Genomic DNA, 12,500 nt, shown 5'->3' with positions numbered 1-12,500 from the left:
CCCTCTCGCTAAGGGTCCATACCGAAGGGTCTAATCTCGCAGGGTAACTTGTCATTTTCTCAGCAGCCACAGACCTGACGGTGGGGAAGATCTATGCTGCCATGATGATCATGGAGTATTACCGCCAGAGCAAGATCAAGCGCTCTCAGGCGTTAAGGGATGAGCAGGTACAGTATGGGAGAGTCTCACCAACCCTCCCTTAAAACCCCCCACTCCTTAGTCCCTCCTCCGCACTCCTGCCCATTGTGCCAGGTAAAGAACCTGAGGCCATGTCCAAAACAGCTACGCCGGATTAAAGTAAAAAACAGTTATCGTGTTTTTCTTGTCTTGTTTTTGAGAGACCCCCAAATCCCAACTGCCGTTGCTCCAGAGTATCATAGCGCACATATTGATTCAACAAACTCTCCCACTCAGCCGTTTAAAATGCAATACCTTTGGTGTTGAAAGTAAAACATTTCCGTTGCCACGTTTTCACCAGTATTATAAACACCAATGTTTAAGAAAACACCTTCTGTTTACACTGAGGCGTCACGTGATTACGACTGTTTCGGTTTCGGAAATATATACACAAAACAAAACCCTCCGTCTGTGGCAAAAAACAAACCCTTTGTGCGTCCAGAAGGCCGAAACTTAGAAGAAAATGGGTATTATTGACACATTTCTCCGGCTCAGTGTGGACAAGGCCTCAGGCAACAAGAACTAGCGTTCTAGCATGGCCCTGTAGGGTGAAGCCCCTAACCTGGTATGGCTGATCTGCTACAACAGGGTTCACCTGGAAGGTACAAAAGTGCTGTTTGAGTAATATTGGGCCAGCAGTGCTCTGCCTGCAACACATGGTGAAATGTCACAGCTGTCAGCATCATGTGGGCTGCAGAGCAAATGTCTTGAATTCTTACTATTTTCTGTTAGGAGTGGGCAAAATAATGGATGAACAGGTAGGAATAATGGCAACACATTGACACATGCATTGTAATCCGGTCAGCAATGCCCAGAGAGATAGCCACAAAATAATTGTGTGTTTTATTTTAATGTTATGTCATATGTGATGGGAATATTTATTTTTGAAGAAAAGGGGAAAAAAATATATTTTTTCTGAAAGCTTTCTGAAACATTTGCACCTATGACCACCTGACTCGTGTCCACACCTGTGAATGCCAGTATGGGTCAGGACCTCAGAAAGCATGAGTGCACCATGAGCTCTGGGAATCGCATGTTCCTGATCTGTTCATTCTAATGGGCACTGCTTGAACCTGGATGACCGTTGACTCAGCTGACCCAACAAGGTTGTTATTTGAATTGCACCAGCTGATTTTTGAATGCAATGCTAATGTCAATAAGTGGATGCGATATTGATTGATTGACCTTAAGTGTGCAATTTTTCTGTTTCCTTTAATCCTGCATTATACCGCCGTGTGTGTGTGTACTATGCGTCCCGTTGACTAGCACATTCAGTGCCCTTCGCTAATGCTGATAGACCAAATCATTTATTCCACCTGCCCCTTAGAGTCCTGATTGCCCACCCCCCCCCACACTGCATCTGCATCCCCCTTGTCCTTTCCTTTTGTTTAATTTAACTAATAAATATACATACTTTAGGGGTTAGGGTGGCTGACTACCACGTTTACTGAATGTGTAGAATTCAAACCCAAATTCTCCACATTCTACCTGTAAACCTCCATGAGCAAGAATACTAACCCTACCTGGTCATATTATATAAGGTACTGTAATACGCTCTGCTGCTTAATGACCAAATAGTTAACATTCAAAGCATATTAGTTCATGCCAAGCGACAGTTATTCACAGAGAGACATTTCTCTCTTTGTCCTGTGAGATCGTCATCTATACACTCACAGTGTGGACATGCCTTTAAAGGAGTAATGTGCTGGATTTTCACCCAATCCCCTTCGTACTATCTTTAGACAGACAGTAGGCCTGCTTTCCTGGCCTTTGTGATCAAGCACATAGTTTCTACTGGCTTCACATTCTTCACAAGAGTTGAGCTAAAAAGGGAACAGAAGTGAACGTTAGTCTTTAGACCTTTAGTTCAAGAAAATATACGCGTAATATGAGTCTAGCCTCTTTTTTTCATATATTGGTTAAAACCACTAGATATTATCCATTAAAATGTAGCATAACACAGTAGAGAACTTTAGCCTCCATATAAGCATCTTAGCTCGTACATGCCCGCGGAGCTACGGTAGACCGCAAAGAGGGTACGGATGGGTTATGGATGTCCAAGTGGTGAGTTGGCGGCAATCCGAAGGCCCCGCCAGGGACTACAGTCGGCGTCGCCATGGCAACGAATGCCTTCACCGCTCAAAAGTGTGATGCTGCATCTTACCTCCCTCATCCCACAGGCTGCCGGGATATCAGTTCGTCCAGACTCCTATTCTTCATTTATTTTCTCACTCTCACTCTCTCTATCTCTTCTCCCTTCTTTCTCTCTGAGGTATACTCTATCTCTGCTCTCTCCTTTCGGTTTTTCCTCGTCCCTGTACGACAACTCTGCTGTGTGCTCCGTGCCTTTTCTGCTATTGCTCCTGATTTCTCCTCTTCCATTTCCCCTGCTGTTGGCTTGGCTGATCGCTGGCGTCGTCCATCTTGTATATCTTACACAGAATCGAACGCCATTACTGTTTCAGCCCGTGGAGGCGCCCACCCCCACACAAGACGGGGGGCCGGGACTCGCCGCTCTATCGCCATCACAGACAACTGACCAGCCAATCGGCAGCCTGTAAGTAGTACTGAAGAACCCCCCCAAACTATACCTTTAGTTTAATTCAAGTAATTGTTTCTGTTTCTTTCTAAACGTCCACTAGTTAACGGATTAATGCTGAATGGAGTAAATCCTCGATATAGAGAAGGCAAATGTTTTTGGATGTTTTTTGGACGGTTTTGCATTAATGCATATGTGTGTGTGCGTTCACATGTATGTGTGTGTGTGTGTGTGTGTGTGTGTGTGTGTGTGTGTGTGTGTGTGTGTGTGTGTGTGTGTGTGTGTTTGTGTTTGTGGTTGTCTATGTGTGTGTGTGTCTGTGTATGTGTTTGTCTGTGTCTGGATGTGACGTCACAGAGCTGTTGAAGGGGGGATCCCAGAGAGCCAGTCCTGGGTGACTGCGCGAGCCCAGGAGATGTCCCAGAAAGTGGGGAGCTGGAGCCCCGAAGGCCACCCTGGTGTACACTCCCAAGATGGCCTGGGACGCATGACCAACTCACAGGTAGCACACAGACACAACACCGGACCCAATAACAGCTGGAAAAACAAATGCCCATTGGATAAAAAAACGGTTGAAATGCACACACACACACACACACACACACACACACACACACACACACACACACACACACACACACACACACACACACACACACACACACACACACACACACACACACACACACACACACACACACACACACACACACATAAACACACTAACACTGGACTCAATAACAATGGGCTGTATACATTTGGGGACATTATACAGAACACCCACAGAATGCAAAAACAGTGGATGGACACACACACACACACACACACACACACACACACACACACACACACACACACACACACACACACACACACACACACACACACACACACACACACACACACACACACACACAGATTCATACTCCAACAGTGGATACTCACTCAATCAAATACAGCAATAGTAGCAGCTTGATTCATTCATGTTCCACTTTCATGTTGTGACGAAACAAAAGCCCAGAGCTAACTCTAACAGTTGCACAGTGAAGGAGAAGGTGGTCCATGTGCAAATGAAGATCATAGTTCCATTTCAATGGAATCCATTCCTTGAACCCCCCCGCCCCCCCGCCAACCACCAATTAAAATGTCTGGTCTTAGATTGGCATGGCGACTCATTTCATGTTGAGTTTTGCGGAGTTGAGAGTTCAGTTTTGCAGAGTTCAGAACTCCAGCTATGAAATAGCCAATCACGTTCCAGAGCACATGGAAAGGCTCCACCCAGAAAATGTATGCTGGGTGAACTGCAATATATTGAAAAAATAAAACTGCGGTGATCCTGCACAATATTCATAATTTTGTGGTCATAAACAGTGTTTTTAATTTTTTTGGGTTAGCATATGTCAGTGGACTGTGACATTTCCATTAATTGTCTTGACAGTTGACAATAATGGTACGAACACACCAAACGCGTACCCGCGTAAGATTTACGCGCGTAACGCAGCTAAAATGTTGCTTGACCATTTTGTGTCAAAAATGGTCCTACGTACGCAGCTACGCGCCTGTGGCTGCGCTGGATTTAGGAGTCCGAGGAAGGAAACCCAAACGCCGCCGTGTTTGGGTGCATGATAGAGCTTGGATCGGGTTAGATTAAATAATCTCAGATATAAATAACAATAATCTGGTTAAATAACTTCACATGGTGTGTCTGGTGTGTTTCCAGCATTCGTAGTGTTGATCAGCAGAGATATAGTCCGCCAAGACGTTGAGGTTGCTTAGCAACCAGAGACTCTGTCCATGCAAGTGAACGGAGCGTTCCCTCTTCGTCATAACTATCAAACCAAACATCCTTCACATTCACCGAGCGAACATTATGAAAGTAAAATGCACATTTCTCGCTAAAAATGTTTACATAAACGCATTTAATGGCGTAACTATGTTACTATTTCCACCCAGAATAAAGAAAGATGTCGGCCGTATGCTTCTGTGCAAGCGTCACTACTCTCTGCCAGTGACGTCGGGTCAAGCTCAACGCTGATTGGGCAACGCGGCTAATCGTCATGCGTATGAGCGTAAAAAGTTACATTTTTTGAACTCCTCGTGTACGCGCGTATATGTACGCGCGTATATGTACGCGCGTATATGTACGCGCGTATATGTACGCGCGTATATGTACGCGCGTATATATACGCAGCTCATACGCCGCAACGCGGGTAAAATGTTGCTTTAGCGCATGTAACGCATGTACGCAGCTCATACGCGCGTAAACCAATGGTTCCCTATGGAAAAATTGCCGATTTTATACGCGTCTATACGCGGGGTACGTGTTTGGTGTGTTCGTACCATAAGAGTTATGAATGGAGACGTCATATAGAAATTGACACCCAAATTTCTCTGTCTCATTATTGTTTAATTTGTACCTCATTCAACATTTTTTAAAAAAACTCCAAACCCTTCTGTAAATGCATGTGGTCAAATGAAAGATATCTACCTATTTATGAAGGTAAATATGTTGCAAAATGCCTGTAGAACCAAAATCTGAGAGCAGAGCTATTCACTATGAATATGTGGATAATTTGACATCGAGGCTCCAGTTTTTAATGCATTTCGTTTGGACGTGTAACATAAATAATAATGAATTGTGTCCAATTAACATGTCTGAAATCAATAAGCTTGGTGTTTTGCGTTTTGCTATAGGTTATTGCTGTGTTACTGCCAAATCTGTCCAGCCCAATCTATCACTTGGAATGACATAACTAGCACTCAAACAGTGATTTAATATTTATTTTGTCACATTGATTTCGGAAGTAATTTGTTCATTAAAACTAAACTTGTGAATTGCTGTTTAGCTTCAAAAGATAGCTTAAAATATGTGTAATTCACCCTAGCCAGTTTAACCTTGTTTCTGCTAAAAACAAAGCATTTCATCACGTAATGTTGTCATGGCGATCAGTAGTGTAAATTGCACTGAAACTCATACACTCGTTAGCATGTGAACTATGCTTTTTTACATTCTAAACATTAACGTAGGTCATCCCAGCGTCTTGTTTCTAAGAATTCTGTTCTAACAATTGTTAATAATATTGTGTTCATAAAACATGTTCATGCACAAAGGAAATATGTGTACATGTCACAGTAAATGCAATCATCGGGTTTTGAGGTACTGCAAATTAGAACATTTACATATAGTGTTATATGTAAATTGTGTATCTAAATATTTGTGAATACTTTTCCGTGACTTCACGTGTTAATATTTTAGTGAAAATATTTTTCACAAAAGTTTTTGTCCAACAAGTTCTCGCAATGTATTATACAAGTTATCACATCTAGACTCCAAGCTCTCACTTTTCGCAACATATTTACTGTCATACTTTTCCCCCTTAGACCTCAACTATTAATATCAACCTTCTTCAAAACTCCTCAGCTGCTGTTTATGACTACATATATGGTTTCCACTGCCCATCGCAAACAGAACACCATGGATGTACTCATCCATTGAGATGTGTTCTACCATTGACTTAAGTTCCAACATAAGCTAGCACCCCCACACCCCCCGTCTCCATTGAACTGACAGACAGCAGGGCTAAAGGTACCAACTTTAGGATCAGGCCAACCTAAGATCCATTGGCTTAACAGGTTGAATCTAACTATACTTCCCCATCTTAAAGCATTCTAATTCAAGCTATTTAAACTAAAACCAAGTCAAGATGACATCAACACTGCTGGTGAAAAAGGGTAATTGTTGGAGAGATGGACTCTAGTGGTTTGAATATTGAAAGTTCTGAAATCACGCTGAATGTCAACAGCAATAGGCAAAAGAAAGAGGGCTCATCCCCTACATCAGGGGTGCCCAACCTTTTTTGACCCAAGATCTACTTTTCAAGTAGCCAACCTCCCAAGATCTACCAGCAAACCTACCTTCAAGCGGGGAGGGGAGATAATCAACGATAATCAATGATCTTCCTCCCACTCAGGGTGAAAATGGTAGGTCTTAGCTTGTTTCCCCTCAGCCATGCCAACGTTTAGGAGTGTTGACGGCTTTCAACTGCTGTTGACAGCGCATGCGCTACCGCGTGTATATGTCCCGCGCAAATTTTATTTTATTAAAAAATATATATATATTATTATTATTTTTATTTTTTTCTTCACCCCTCGCGGTCGACTTGGGATCTGTCGGCGATCGACTGGTAGACCGCGATCGACTGGTTGGGCACCCCTGCTCAATAATAATAGTTCATTGTAAGGCTAAAAGCAATCACTAAATTGTGTTTCTTTTTTTGCTTATTTGGGCTACTACTTCACATACCACCCATTATTTTGAGCCAATCCAATTGAGCCATGGCAAAAATAACCAAGGTGTTCTACCAAACAATAGTGCTCTTCCTGCTGGTTTTATTTTAGTGTTCGGTTGATCCAAATAGTGTACAATCCATTAAAGATAAGCAGAAGTAGAGGTAAGCAGAAAGCCATTCAAGCTGAACTCACTCCCCAACCGTTCCCCTGAACAACAGCCCTCCCCTTCCAGGCCTGGATCGCCGTACATTAGCCCCAACCCTTCCTCAATCACTTTCGGAGGCCAACCACCAATCACAATGGCTCCTGCTGTGTCTTTTCAGACGGTAGAGATGAGAGAGATTGGGCGGGATGGTTACTCGGATACCGAGCACTTTCCACCAATGGAAGGTCACGGAAGAGCTGCTTCCATGCCCCGCCTACCTGGCGACAACCAAGTGAGCATCCTCACCATTCTGTTGTATTCTCCTCCATTCTCTATGCTTCTTCAACCACTGCTGTTCTTCTTCAACTCTTTTTATTATCTATATTTTTTTATATACTTTTATTGAGATCAGGAAACGGACAGATAACCCCCAATTACATGAATTGAAATAACGCACAAATTGATAAAAAGCATTTTTAAAGATTAGAGAGATTCGATTTAGGTTCCGAAAGTGATCAATGTGATTTTAATGATCACACTCCAAAAAAATAAGCTTGTTGTATTTAGGAATTGTCAGGATGATAATCCCACTAAGTATATACATGAATGATACATGGAGTGTAGGCAGTGTTGTTGAATAGATAATTCAACAATATGAAAAAGATGCATTCTGTAGTGTCCACAGCTCATTTATTCTATCACTTTTCTATTGAATTAGCCTGAATTTGTTTAGTATTATCTTATGTTAGCTATATTATTATAGATAATATAATAATATTATATAATATTATATAATACATATAAAATAATTGTTTTTATTATAATGAGTTGCATTGGGCACAATTAATATGAACTGTGCAGATATTTCACTGAAACACAGAAAGCAGTCAGCATTCTCTGTTTGGGAGTGTGGTTTGTTTTGCTCTCTTTTTGCTCTTCTTTCTCTCCTCTTCCTTCCTTCATTTGCATGAAGTGGAGGCAACTGTGGCTGGCTTTTGTTGTGTTCTTATCTCCATTAAACACATTCACCCCTTTTTGCACTACCTCAATGGAGTCCCGTGAAACTGCTGATGTCACGCAAACACAACACACACACACACACACACACACACACACACACACAAATCATACGCTGTACTCACATTCAATAATATTACTCTTCCTTCCTGTAAAAGGGTAGACCACCAGATTTGCTTCTATCGAAAAATGTGACTACAAATGTTTGTTTCAACCATGTTGCTTGTGCATGCACAAAATGTCCTGTATGAGATTCATAAATTAGACTAATATTATTATTGAATGGTCACTGCAGGCTTTCTCACATCAAGGTTGAAACAAACAGATAGCTGTATAGATATCTTTAAGGTAAACAAATGGGAATGAATTGTTTGAAGTGTGTGTGTGTGTGTGTGTGTGTGTGTGTGTGTGTGTGTGTGTGTGTGTGTGTGTGTGTGTGTGTGTGTGTGTGTGTGTGTGTGTGTGTGTGTGTGTGTGTGTTTCTGTATTAGTGTGACTGTGTCTCTGTCGTGGTCTCGTTGCGTTGTGAACCTCACCGTGCCTGTGTTGCCACGTCTTTGTGGTTCCTGTCTAAACACCAAACGTCTCGCTGTGTGTGTGTGTGTGTATGTGTGTTTGTTTGTGTATATGGGTCAGTGTGGGCGTGTGAGTATCTGTGTGTTTTCCTGTGTATTCCGTCACCATTGTGACTTTGGTAACTGCTTGTCTCTAGCACAGTGTTGTTGTATTTCTGGGTCGTCGGCTGTCCTTAGTGGTAAGTTTCTCACCTCCACGCCTGCTTCAATGTGTAACCAACCTCCAACCAATCAATCTCTCTCTCTATTTCGCTCTCTCTCTTTCTCACTCTCTCTCTCTCTCTCTGGGTTTCTTTCTCTCTATCTCTCTCTATCTCCCCCACACTACAACACACACACACTTCCTGGTTCTTCTCCCAATTCCCATGTGTATGTCTCTCATTCTCTCTTTCCCCCTCTCTCTCTCTCTTTTTCCACTCTCTCTCCCTCTCTCTCTCAATTTCTTTCTCTCTCTGCCCTTTTGTCTCCTATGGTCCTTGTGTTACCCTCCCCTACTTGTGTTTCTATGCGTGTGTGTGTGTGTGTGTGTGTGTGTGTGTGTGTGTGTGTGTGTGTGTGTGTGTGTGTCTTCTCTGTGCTTATTCAGCAGCGGAGGAAAGGGAGACACCGTGGCAGTAACCTCAGTGTATGTACCCTGTCCCCCCCTCTCTCTCTCTCTCTCTCTCTCTCTCTCTCTCTCTCTCTCGCTCTCTCTCTCGCTCTCTCTCTCTCTCTCTCTCTCGCTCTCTCTCTCGCTCTCTCTCTCTCTCTCTCTCTCTCTCTCTCGCTCTCTCTCTCGCTCTCTCTCTCTCTCTCTCTCTCTCTCTCTCGCTCTCTCTCTCTCTCGCTCTCTCTCTCGCTCTCTCTCTCGCTCTCTCGCTTTCTCTTCCTCTTTCTCTCTTTTTCTCTTTCTATGTCTGTCTCTCTCTTTCTATGTCTGTCTCTCTCTTTCTATGTCTGTCTCTCTCTTTCTCTCTCTACCGCTATCATTCTATTTGTCCCTCGATCCTTCACTATCTCCCCAGCTCTGCCCTCAATCTACCCCCCTACCTTTACCCCCACCTTTGTCCCCCCACCCCCTCACTCTCGCTATCACTCTCTCTCTATCCCTGTTTATCTCCTGCTCCCCTATATCTCTCTATATCGCTGCCTCCCTCTCCTTTTCCTGCGTCCTTTGTTTCATACAGCCCTTTCCCTTCCTCGTGACCTTACTAGCACACCACGCAACGTGAATCCCCCGTTCGTCGTGCAACGGACGTGTTTTGAACCAACAACCTTCCACCGTTTACTCTTCGGTCAGATGGGGTTTGATTGGCATGACCGGAAACTGATCTCAGATCCTGCTGCCCAATCAATTCCTGGCAGTCCTCCGGTGTCTCGCTCTTTACTGCACTTTGTGATAAGAGGCTCCTGAATCCCAGATAGGGCATGCAATATGATCGCTGCAGCGCGCAATCTGATACGCATGCAGCAGAGCCGCATCGTACAGCATAGCAGCGTCCCTTTTTAAAAAACTTTTTCGTAGCACATGCTGGGACAACTTCACCGGATTTGTTTTTGTGTTGTTATTTTAGTTCTTGTTATTTTTATGACTTGTTAAACCTCCCCCATCAACGAAAGTGTACTGTGGCCTCACTTACTCTCTCTCCCTCTCTCTCTCACTCTCTGTCTTATGGCTGTGTCTCTCTAGCCATGGCCGCTGCTGCAGCTCTGTGTCGCTCTGTGTCTTCATGCCTGTTGGTCAGACTGTGATGATGTCATCATGATGTCATCATGATGTCATCATGATGTCATCAGTGTCCTGTCTCTCTCTGTCTCTGTGTGGCACCCAGTCACCTGCATGCGCAAACATCATTCAAGTGTGTTTGTGTGTGTGTGTGTGTGTGTGTGTGTGTGTGTGTGTGTGTGTGTGTGTGTGTGTGTGTGTGTGTGTGTGTGTGTGTGTGTGTTTGTGGTGCCGAAGACAGAGAAGGAATTGTGTGTTAGAATTTTTTGAAAGAAAAGGTACATTCAAGGGACCCTCAGTGCTACACCTAATGGACCAAAAATCTGCTTTGAGTTTGTACTCCAAAAAATGTCCCACAGTTTCACAAACATGTAGAAGGACGTAAAGGACCCATAAGGATTTAGTACTGGAGCGTACCCTGCATGATGTTCTCGATACCCTCCCGGCAGCATCGAGTGGCACCATAGGCTCCAGTCTGCTGTCCCCTCCTGCCTCTTGGAAAGTCTGGCGCTTTGTACCCAAGAGAGTGAGCTTTGGTCTGGGCTGGAGGACTCCCGGCACACCCGCCCCCCTCCCTATGTGCATGCATGGCTGGAGCGATCTAAAGGCACACTCTCAGAAATCAGCCAACGGACAGGCTATTTTTATGTGCTGGGTCTGGAATGTGTCATGCTCAGTTGGTCTGGGGCAGGGGTGGTGGGTGCAGGTTCTACTGATGATACGGTTTGATTTGTTTACCTTTACGGGAGTGGGACAGCATGGAAAGGCATGGCCGCTGTTCATCTCTGTTCTATTCCTCTCCTTCTGTTTCCTTATTTTTGTGTTTATTATATCGTCTTTGAGGAAGCATGACGGTGAAAATGACTTTTAACCAATATGTATAACCGGGAAAGAGAACCATGCATATAGTATTACACACACACACACACACACACACACACACACACACACACACACACACACACACTCACACTCCCACCACAGGAAACATCTTGAGAGGAAGAAAGAAAGAGAGAGATATGCCCTTCATCCTCTGTCCCTCCCTCTCTCTCTCTCTCTCTCTCTCTCTCTCTCTCTCTCTCTCTCTCTCTCTCTCTCTCTCTCGCTCTCATTCCCTCACTCTTTATTTTCTGCCTCTCCTCTCTCGCTCCATTAGACAATCCCTGACAACAGCCCCATGAAGCGTTCAGCCTCGTCCCTCGGCCACAGCCGGTTGGGACGGCCCCACCGGGGGGACCGCGGGGGGCCCGAGGACTACGCCATGGAGCACGCCATCCCGGAGGAGGGTTGTGTCACACGCCACACCCACCGCCGCAAGGAACGCAACCACCACGCCTCACAGAGATCCCTGTGTCGCTACACAGAGGCGGACACAGGTGGGAGGCGGCAACACGTACAAACACACACCACGCAGACCGAATCATGCCGTTGGTATCACCTTTATCTTTATCTTCTTATAGTATGTTGTATTCTATTGGGCATAGCTATGCAACCAACTGTCAAATCCCATTGCATCTTGCCAAAAGAGACCTTACGGCACCATCTATGGGTTAGTGTTGTGTACTGCGGTTTCAGCTGTGAACTTAACATGCATCTACCTCGTCATTTTCCCCATATAGTCACTGCACCGCCCTGTATTTTTTAGAAGGAATATTGTGGTTTGAGCTGTAAGAAATAAGCTAAGTGATATACTGTATATAAGCCGACCCCAACCTAGGCCATATATTCCATCTCCTCACCGCCCTCTACGTGTCTGAAGGGGCACCGTGGTTTGAGCTGTGATCTCAGTGTGTCCTTCTCAACCACCAGGCCACACGGAGCTAAGCACCACCACCAAGTCCGGGGAGCTGCCCCTCAGAGACAAGGAGCGCGACAGGGACAGGGACCGCGGACGCTCCAAAGACCGCAAGCATCACCACCACCATCACCACCACCATCACCAGGGCTCGGTGGACAAGGAGCACTACGCACCATCCGAGCGGCCGGGCGAGTACGGGCACCGACACTCCCGGGAGAGGGAGACCGACCGGGACCGGGAGAGAGAGAGGGAGA

At 44.8% G+C, this 12,500-nt stretch overlaps 1 protein-coding gene across 1 annotated transcript in view; it reads left to right on the top strand.

Annotated features, from left to right (window-relative positions):
- The window catches only part of LOC132448576 (voltage-dependent P/Q-type calcium channel subunit alpha-1A-like), a 54,188-nt gene that overhangs the window by 34,780 nt on the left and 6,908 nt on the right, over positions 1 to 12,500 (top strand). Inside the window, 7 exon segments of the mRNA XM_060040002.1 lie at positions 67 to 167; positions 2,643 to 2,734; positions 3,074 to 3,218; positions 7,330 to 7,443; positions 9,330 to 9,368; positions 11,605 to 11,824; positions 12,258 to 12,500. The exon segment at positions 12,258 to 12,500 is cut by the window's right edge and continues 266 nt beyond it. Coding sequence (XP_059895985.1) covers positions 67 to 167; positions 2,643 to 2,734; positions 3,074 to 3,218; positions 7,330 to 7,443; positions 9,330 to 9,368; positions 11,605 to 11,824; positions 12,258 to 12,500 — 954 coding nt within the window.

Source organism: Gadus macrocephalus, chromosome 2 (genome assembly GCF_031168955.1).
Source record: "Gadus macrocephalus chromosome 2, ASM3116895v1".
Taxonomy (NCBI): Eukaryota; Metazoa; Chordata; class Actinopteri; order Gadiformes; family Gadidae; genus Gadus; species Gadus macrocephalus.
Note: the sequence above shows the minus strand (reverse complement) of the source record. Positions and strands in the feature narration are given on the sequence as shown.